Genomic DNA, 10,121 nt, shown 5'->3' with positions numbered 1-10,121 from the left:
ACACTTACAAGACTAACATTACCCTGATACCAAAACCAGACAAGGATGCCACAAAAAAAGAAAATTACAGGTCAATATCCCCAATGAGCATAGACGCAAAAATCCTCAACAAAATATTAGCAAATTGAATTTAACAATACGTTAAAAAGATCATACACCATGATCAAGTGGGATTTATTCTAGGGATGCAAGAATGGCTCAACATGCACAAATCAGTCAGTGAGATACACCACATTAATAAAATGAAGGATAAAAATTTATCCTTCCAAAAATATTGATCATCTCAATAGATGCAAAAAAGCAGTTGACAAAACTCAACATCCATTTATGATAAAGACTCTCAACAAAGCTGGTATAGAGGGAACATATCTCAACATAATAAAGGCCATATATGACAAGCCCACAGCTAAGTCAGTGGTTATCATACTCAGTGGTAAAAAAGCTGAAATCTTTTCCTCTGAGATCAGGAACAAGACAAGGATGTCCACTCTTACCACCTTTATTCAACATTGTGTTGGAAGTTTTTGCCAGAGAAATCAGGCAAGGAAAAGAAATAAAAGGCATCCAAATTGGAAAGGAAGAAGTAAAACTGTCACTATTTGCAGATAACATAATTACATACAGAAAACCTTAAAGACTCTATCAAAAAACAATACAGCCACAGGATACAAAATTTGCACACAAAAATCTGTTGCATTTCTTTATATTTATAACAAACTATCAGCAAGAAAAGTTAAGAAAACAATCCTATTTAAAACTGCATCAAAAAGAATAAAATACTAAGAATATATTTAACCAAGGAGTTGAAAGACATGTATATTGACAGCTATAAGATATTAACGAAAGAAATTGAAGAAAACAAATAAATGGGAAGATGTTCCATGCTCATAGATGGGAAGAATTAATACTGTTAAAACGTCCATCCTACCCAAAGCAATGTACAGATTCAGTGCAATCCCTATCAAAATTCCCATGATATATCTTTTTTACAGAAATAGAACAAACAATCCTAAAATTTATGTGGAACCACCAAAGTCTCGAATAGCTGAAGCATTCTTGAGAAAGAAGAACAAAGCTGAAGGCGTCACGCTCCCTGATTTCAAACTGTATTACGGAACTGTAGTAATCAAAACAGTATGGATTTGACATAAATACAAACACACAGATCAATGGAACAGAATGGAGAGCCCAGAAGTAAATCCACGCATATACAGTCAACTAATTTATGACACAGGACTATACAATAGGGAAAGGACAGTTTTTTCAGTAAATAGTGCTGGGAAAATTGAACAGCCACACACACACAAGAATGAAAATGGACCCCTATCTTACACCAGACACAAAAGTTAACTCGCAGTGGATTAAAGACTTGAGTGTAACACCTGAGGCCATAAAAGTCCTAGAAGATGACATAAGCAGTAAGCATCTTGACTAGGTCTTGGTGGTGATTTTTCTGAATCTGACACCAAAAACAAAAGCAACAAAGCAGAAATAAACCAGTACGACTATATATCAGCATCTGAAGCTCTCCTGTGAGCTCTTCTAAGGCCTTAGCTTTAGTTCTCTCGCAATCTCTGTTCATTCGGCAAATATATATTGTATACTCAATATGCCATGCCCTGTTCTAAGTGTCCCTCTGTGGTGTAGTGTCCAGTCTGGATCCCCAGGCAGATTGGGAACACCATCAAGAGGGAATCTTTATGTACTTGGCCTCCAACACAGGGCCTGTGCGTGGTGGATCCTCAAGAAAAAGTCAACCTACTGAATGGGAGAAAATAATTGTATATCTTACATCTGATAAGGGGCTGAAATCCAAACTACATAAAGAACTCACACGACTCAATAGTAACAAAAATCTCATTAAATAATGGGCAGATCTGAATAGACATTTTTCCAAAGAAGACTTACAGATGACCGACAGGCACATGTAAAGAGACTCTATATCATGAATCGTCAGCAAAATGCAAACCCAAACCACAATGAGATATCACCTCACACCTGTTAGAACAGCTATTATCAAAAAGATAAGAAATAACAAGTGTTGGGGCACCTGGGTGGCTCAGTCGATTAAGCGTCTGACTTCAGCTCGGGTCATGATACAACCTCTTGGTTGCAAGAGGTGGGGGATGGGGATGGGAGAAATAGGTGAACAGTTTTCTTTCTAACTTAAATAAATTGAATTAAAATTTTTATTTTATTTTGTTTTATGTTTATTTTTGAGAGAGAGAGAGAGAGAGAGACAGAGCACAAGTGGGGGAGGGGCAGAGAGAGAGGGAGACACAGAACCTGAAGCAAGCTCCAGGCTCCCAGCTCTCAGCACAGAGCCCAATGCAGGGCTCGAACCCATGAACCGCGAGATCATGACCTGAGCCGAAGTCAGATGCTTAAACGACTGAGCCACCCGGGGCAAAAAGAATGGCAAAAAGACATAAATAGGCATGGACGATGAAATATGGATGTCCAATGAACATTTTAAAAGATGCTCAGTCTCATTTGTGATAAACTAAATGCAAATTAAAATCACAATGCAACACCATTTCACACCTCACAGTTGGGCAAACTTAAAAGCAGCAATAAAGGGGCACCTGTGTGGCTCAGTTGGTTAAGTGGCCAACTTCAGCTCCGGTCATGATCTTGCTATGAGTTTGAGCTCCACATCGGGCTCTCTGCCGTCAGCACAGAGCCTGCTTTAGATCCTCTGTCTCCCGATCTCTCCCCTTCTCTCTCCCTCTCTCTCTGTCTTTCTCTGTCTCTCTCTCTCAAAAATAAATAAATAGACTTTAAAAAACACGACAATTAAAAAGTTGACTCAGCTGTGGAATAACAGGAACCGTCATTCCCTATTAATGAGAATATCAACTCTTTGTGGTTACATAGTATAGCTGGACCATTACATATCCTATGTTTCATTAACTCTTATCCAAGGCATAGAGCAGATAAATGTGAACCACTTCCATAAAAGCAAAGAATGAGTAACACTCAAATATCCATTAACAATAGATTGGATAGATTTTGAAATGTTTTTTGATTTTCGAATATTTGAAGGATGGATTACTAAATACTAAAAACAAATCAATTGCATGCATCAACATGGGTGAATTTCAGGAACCAATATTGAACACAAAGTAAAAATGACATTGCAAATGAATAATCACTGTGATTCTACTCACATAGAGGGCTAAAAGGAAAACCAATGTATTGTTTAGGAATACATATGTATGTGAAAATCTAATGAAAGCAAGGGAATGTCATAGAGTTGAGATACACAGAGGAATTATAATGTTCTATTTCTGAAGCCAGATGCTGAGAATAAAGGCATTTGTTTTAGTATTGTTCTATACACACACACACACACACGAAGTAGGCTTCATTTATTTTTGTTGATTCGTCATAGTCTCCCTTACTAGACTCAAGCTCCAGGGGATCTGGGACTATGTCATGTTCATGGCTCTATCCCCTAGAGCATCCTGATATAGAAAAGCACTCAACAATTTTTTAAAATTTTGAGGTGGATACTAATATGGCTCCTGACTCAGAGATGAGAAACCCGAGGCCCAGAGAGGTTAATATGCCCAAGGATCAAGAGCCTGGAGGTGGCAGAGCTGGGATTTGAACCCAGGTCTGACCAGTTCCAGAGCCCATATTCTTCCCTAGAAGAGGTTGGCTTGTTCTGATGAGTACTTTCCTTCCTCCCTCCCCTGTTATCAGCTGGCCATTCAATGCCACCTGTGTGGCCACAGGTTGGAGGGAACCTTGGGTCTTACTGTTGGCTGTTACTTCCCATGTGCAGCAGGTGGGGGCCATGGCCTTGGACCATGAGAGAGCTGACGTTTTACCACCTGTTCTGGGAATGGGGCCCAATCTGCCCTTCCTCCCACGTATCCTTTCTGCCCTATATTAGAGCCCCCAGGCTAAGCGTGTCTTTCCTATCATCTCAGACCTCATGATGCTCCGGCTGCTGAGTTCCCTCCTACTTGTGGCCCTTGGTAAGACCCCAGCCTGTGCTGCACTGGGCTAGGAGCCTTTGAAATCTGTCACTCACCTCGGGTCTCATGAACCCAACACCTGGTTCCACAGGAGGGGGGGGGTCTCCGCTTATACCTGGGTATGATTGTAGGGGCTTCAAATTTGGTGGGGGGCAGGAGAATGGAGGGGGAGCCATGGATAGATGAGCTCGGGAGAAAGACTGGTGTACCCAAAGCACTGTGGTGGGACTCATCAGGGGGGACGGTAAAAAAGTCTAGTCATGAGGAGTTTGGACTCTGTGGTTAGACTGCTTGGGTTGGAATTTCTGTTCCTCTGCTTAGCCCTCCAACTCTCCTCTCCCTCCCCCAACCCCACTCCGTATCCTGTGGTCTAGCCTTTTCCTAATGTCTCTGCCATATTATATTCCAGCTCAGGGCCACCTCCTCCAAGCTGCCTCCCTTGACTGACAGTAATAGTGACAGATAATGTTTATTGAGCGCTTACTATATACCAGGGAGAATGCTAAGGATTTTTTCTCATATTATCTCCCATAAGCCTTACAACAGGCTCGTGTGATCAGTTCTATTATTATCCCCATTTTACAGATGGACCCTCAGAGAAGTAAAGAACCCCCCCCCCCCAGAACTAGGAGCAGAGCTGCATTTTGAACCCAGGCAGTCTTACTCCAAAGCCACCACTTTTCATGACAACAAGCTATCACTTCTTAAGAGTTCATTGGGCACCAGGCACTGTTCTAAGTGCATCAGCCCCTTCAATCGTGCCATGGAAGGAGGTCACGTCTCCATCCCTAGACTCTTGGGACTCTGGAGGCCCCTATTCTAGCCCAGATGTTCACTGTTCATAGGTGGCTATGGAGGTCCAGAGAGGGGGAAGCACTTACACCAGGTCACACAGCCAGCTCGTGGTGCATCTAGAATCTGGACCCGGGCCTCTTTGCTTTGGGGGACTCTCTGGCTCACTGATGCCTGCACTCTCCTTTCCAGCCTCGGGCTGTGGCCGACCTTCCTACCAGCCCTCCTCCCGTGTTGTCAACGGTGAGGACGCAGCCCCCTACAGCTGGCCCTGGCAGGTAAGACCAATGCCAGCTGCGCTATTTCTCACCGTGGGCTCTGCACTCTGTTCTGATTGCGGGGCATTCGGTCTCGACCCCACTGCTTTGCTTCCGGTAACCTCTTCAGCTCGCCAAGGCCAGGAAACCCTTGGACAGTCCACTTCGCGGGGAAGCCTTGCCCATTCGACCTGTGACCCTCCCTGGACTGTTTGCATGTTAAAAGTGGAATCTGGAGAGAAGGAAATGTTTGGCCCAAGGGTTGGTGCACTAACAGTGGAATTTCGGGCACTGTGTTTAGGGATGGAGGTTTTGGGGTCCTCGTTACTAGACTCCTCGAATTACACAGCAGGGTTATAAGGTCTGAGAGCACTAAAGGAAGGAAGGGCTTTAGAGAGGTCAGTGAGGCACAGAGGGCTAGACCTGCTTCGGTGACACGGTAGTCACTAGCCACATGTCTTTATTTAATTTTAAATTAATTACAATTAAACAACGTTAAAAATTCAGTTGTTCCATGCTAGCCACATTCAAATTCTCAACGGCCACATACGGCTAGCGGCTACCACGTTGGACAGCCGAGACAGAGAACATTCCCACCGTCATAGAAAGTTCTCTTGGATGGCACTGGTCTACAGCATCGTCAGCTAACTTGTTCTGGGAAGGACCAGGGAGTAAAATATTTTAGCTTGTGTCAGCCATGTGGTTTCTATTGCAGTGACTTAACTCTGCCATTGTGGTATGAAAACAGCCATAGATGATACAGTCATGTGGGTTGAACACTGCACATTTCTGGAGGAGGCCACTCTGCATGAGTGATGCCCTCTAGAGTTGTCCAGTGCACAACCTATACAGTCATGGGTATCAGCCCTCACTGTAGGGCCCAGACCACTTAGGCTCCTCCCTCCTTGTCGCCAGGTCTCCCTGCAGTATGAGAAGAGTGGAGCCTTCCACCACACGTGTGGCGGCAGCCTTATCGCCCCCGACTGGGTCATGACTGCGGGCCATTGCATCTCGTAAGTGTTTTTACTTGTCCCCGTCCCTGCATGAGAACCGGGCAGGTGGTGCGTAGCTGTGGGAGGGGAGGGAAGGAGCCCAGTCGGGCCCAGACTGACCTGACCTCCTCCACTGGCAGGAGCTCCTTGACCTACCAGGTTGTGTTGGGCGAATATAACCGGGCTGAGGAGGAAGGCTCCGAACAGGTGATCCCCATCAATGCTGGGGACCTCTTCGTGCACCCACTCTGGAACCCCAACTGCGTAGCCTGTGGGTGAGTGGACTCTCAGGCCTGGGACCCAGAGGTTACTGGTCCCTCTGTGACCCAAAGATAATTCTGAAGAGACCCCCAGTGACAGCGGGGCTGGGTCCAGCAGCCTGGGCCCACGTCCCACACACTGAGGGTCAGAGCCAGGAGAGCCTCGAAGGAGCATCTGCCCGAAACTCCTCTTCCTGTGGAAGGACAGCAGGGCTCAGGGAGGGCCAGGAACTCCCCCAAGGCCACTTGGCTAGTTGGCTTGAACCCAGATCTCCTCTGGCACCCCCGCTCCCAAATCTAAGGGTTCCTCCGTTCGACAGACATTTGTCCAGTGCAGCCTGGGTTCCCAGCACTGTGGGAAAAAGGAGGAGCACTGGACCCAGAGTCAGCCTCCAGCACTAAGTTGCCGTGTGCCTTGGGCAAGTCACTGCCCTTCTCTGGGCCTCAATTATACCATATGTTGAGGGTGACTTTCCTGGCTTCCTGAGTGGTTTGAAGGACAGGGAGGAAATCACCGGGTGAGAACACTGAAGCAGGGCTTCCCAAGGCCCTCAAGCACGTACAAAATCATGTGTCTGCGGGGCCCAGCATTTTTCTGGTGAGGGTCAAAGAAGGGGGCAGAACCCTTGAAAGTGCGGTGTAGGAGAGAAGGGCCATGATGATCGTGACCTCGACCCATCCTCACGGGACTCCTGAGGTACGTGGAGAGGAAAGGGGACCCCAGGTACGATGCTTCGAGTGACAAGCAAGCAGAGGAAGACCCAGAACAGGGGTTCTTGAAGGGTGGTCCCCAGGCCATCAGCATCGCCTGGGAACTTGTTGGCAATGTGAGTCCTTGGGCCCCACCCCCGGACCCACTGCCTCAAGAACCCTGGGGTGGGCCCCAGCAACCCGTGTTTTAACAAGCCCTCCGTGATCCTGGTGCAGCTGAAGTGTAAGGACCATGGTATAAGAGCCGAGGACAGCTAGGAAGGCCGAGGGTCAGCATGGGTGCCGGGAGCAGGGGGCGGGGGGCGGGGAGCCTCCTAAAGTTGCTCAGCCCTAAGAACGCCTGTGATTTGGAGGAAAAGGAGCAGCGGGGGCATCCTGGAGGCGAACTCTCTGTTGCAAAGGCTGAGAGGTGGGGCTTGGTCTGGCTGGAGGACCAGGCTCCCCTGACTCTTTCCTCTTCCCCAGCAATGACATCGCTCTCATCAAGCTGTCGCGCAGTGCCCAGCTGGGAGGCACGGTCCAGCTCGCCTGCCTCCCTCCCGCTGGTGACATCCTGCCCAACGGGGCTCCCTGCTACATCAGCGGCTGGGGCCGGCTCCACAGTGCGTGCCGAACCCTCCCACTGGCCACAGGGACTGGGGGCCGGGGGTCGAAGGCAACCACGACACATCCTTGCACTTGTCCTCCTTCGGGGGCACCTCCCTCCTCCCCCCCTCCACCCCATCCTCCCAAACACAAATGTGTTCACCTGAGCATTTTCCAGCGTCTCCTGTGTGCCAGGTGCCGGGGGTGTTATGGTGGACAAAGCAGGCAGGACCCTCTGGTGGGAGGCGAGTCCCCATCGGGCTAGAAGGGTTGCCTCCCTCAACCTCCCCCACCCCACCCCGGGGCTCCCAGCCCTGACTCCCGGGCCCCAGCCCCAGCCCTGCACCCCACGCCACCCCACTCAGGGCGGTCTCTCCCGCAGCTGGTGGGCCCCTCCCGGACAAGCTGCAGCAGGCGCTGCTGCCCGTGGTCGACTATGACCACTGCTCCAAGTTGGACTGGTGGGGCAGCTCCGTGAAGAAGACCATGGTGTGTGCGGGTGGGGACATCCTCTCCGGCTGCAACGTGAGTCAGCTCGAACTGCGGGGCCCGGGGGTGTCTCTGCCATCTGCCGGGGGGAGGGGCGGAGAAATCCCACCTGCTGGCCCCGTTCCGCCTCCAGGCCAGGCAGGACTTGGAGGAAGTCAGTGGGGGCCAGACACACCACCCTGGCCTCTGGCTTCCCGTCCCAGCTCACGCTGCCTTGACCTGGGGCAAATCACTTGACCCGGTCCTCAGGCTTCCCCATCAGCCCGGTAAGGGATATTGACACCGTGATCTCTAAAGGCACTTTCAACTCCATGGTCCTGAAGTTATGATAAATCAGTCCTATCGTTGTGTTATAAGTGAGGATGAATACTGTTATGGTAACTATCTATCGTGGTAATACTATGGGAACTACCCTTTGTTGATTGCTTTCTCTCTGCTAGGGGTTGTGCTAAGATCATATATTTATCATCTTGCTTAATTCCTACAAGATCCGGTAGGACAGATGTTAGTCTGTTACAAACAGGCCAGCTGGGGCTTGGGGAGGTCAAGTAACACAGGGGTTTCTCAGAATCCCCAGAGGCACAACCAATTCCTTCAATCCCACACAAGGCGGCTCAACTCCCCACCGCTCTCTGGCAATTCCAGGGTGACTCTGGAGGACCCCTTAACTGCCCCACAGCAGACGGCTCCTGGCAGGTCCACGGTGTGACCAGCTTCGTTTCTGCCTTCGGCTGCAACACCATCAAGAAGCCCACGGTGTTCACACGAGTCTCGGCCTTCAATGACTGGATCGAGGAGGTGAGCGGGACGGGCGGAGCAGGAGGGCCCCCATGCTGGCTCTTCTGAGATGTTGAGAGGTGCCGGGGCTGAGCGGGGACAGCAGATCCTGAGGAGGGGCTGAAAGGATCCCAGAAGGTCAGGAGTGGAGGGGCCCCTGGGCACATTCCAGAGGGCCTGGGGGATGTTCTCTGCTCTGGTGTGGCCCCAAGGACCTCAGTGTCTCTGAACTACAGATGAACTTCCTTATCTCAACAAGTGTTTGTGAGATACAGGTCTTTGCTTGTGCTGAAAGATAGAGTGATGTGTCAAAGGGCTGCTTGTGGTGAAGAAATGATCACATGAGCAATCATCATGAAACATGGGGAGAGCTGTGACTGGATGTTCAGGCCCCAGTGAAAGCACAAACCTTATCTGGAATGAGCGGTCAGGGAGGGCTAATAATGTTCATGATAACATTTATAAACTACTTAAACATCCTTAGTTAGTAGTTTCATCAACCCCCCCCCCCATGAGATGAGTACTAAGATTACTCCCATTATACAGACGAAAACACTGAGGCTCAGAGAGGTCAAGTCACTCTCCTCACACAGCTAATGGTGGCATGGCTGGAAATTGAACCCGGTTCCATATGGCTTCAGAATCTGTGCTCCTAACTAGACTATGCTGAATCTCCTCCCTTTTTCTATGGCTTTTTTTTCTAGGTCATGTCAAGCCACTAGAACCGAGGCCTTGGTGGCAATGCACGTTCTTTGTAAAAAATAAAGATCTCTCAGAAAACCCCAACGTGAGTCTTTCTTCCTTCTTTGACTCATCTGTTCCCTTCCAGGCTGTCCCTAAAATCTTAGATCTGTTATGTAGAGTCAAGACCAGATACAACCCTCTCATTTGAGAATGAGGAAAAAAAAAAAAAATGAGGCCCAGAGAGAAGAAAGGAGTTGCCGTCGAGTGAGCAGCCATCCCAGTTTGCCTGGACTGAGGGGGGCCCCAGGGCACAGAACTTTCCGTGGTAAAAGGAGGAGAGTCCCGAGAAGTCGGTCATCCTATACAGCCACACACTGGCTTTTCGATGCAGCAAAAAAACATGGTAGAATCTGCAGAAAAAGTGAACTTGGCAGGCCCTTGGGGGGCTCATGGAGGAGTGGCATAGGCCACGTGTTTTCTTCTCCCGCTGTGGGCTAGGAAAGGAGGGCTGTGGTCATCCATTCATTCGTTCGCTCAACAAGCATTCATGGCCTCAACAGGAGCCATCCTCCTGTTCCTGAGGAGGGC

General features: G+C 48.9%; 1 protein-coding gene across 1 annotated transcript; it reads left to right on the top strand.

The window, feature by feature from the left end:
- Positions 1–3,855: 3,855 nt before the first annotated feature.
- Positions 3,856–9,635, top strand: LOC109274273 (chymotrypsin-like elastase family member 3B). The gene is made up of 8 exons (XM_053898838.1): positions 3,856–3,986; positions 4,971–5,056; positions 5,951–6,048; positions 6,168–6,302; positions 7,464–7,600; positions 7,966–8,108; positions 8,718–8,870; positions 9,554–9,635. Exons 1-8 carry the CDS (start codon positions 3,944–3,946, stop codon positions 9,569–9,571), a joined length of 813 nt encoding a protein of 270 aa, XP_053754813.1. The 5' UTR covers positions 3,856–3,943; the 3' UTR covers positions 9,572–9,635.
- Positions 9,636–10,121: the final 486 nt, after the last annotated feature.

This window comes from Panthera pardus, unplaced genomic scaffold (genome assembly GCF_024362965.1).
Source record: "Panthera pardus isolate Hobbes unplaced genomic scaffold, ASM2436296v1 HiC_scaffold_11, whole genome shotgun sequence".
NCBI classification, from domain to species: Eukaryota; Metazoa; Chordata; class Mammalia; order Carnivora; family Felidae; genus Panthera; species Panthera pardus.
Note: the sequence above shows the minus strand (reverse complement) of the source record. Positions and strands in the feature narration are given on the sequence as shown.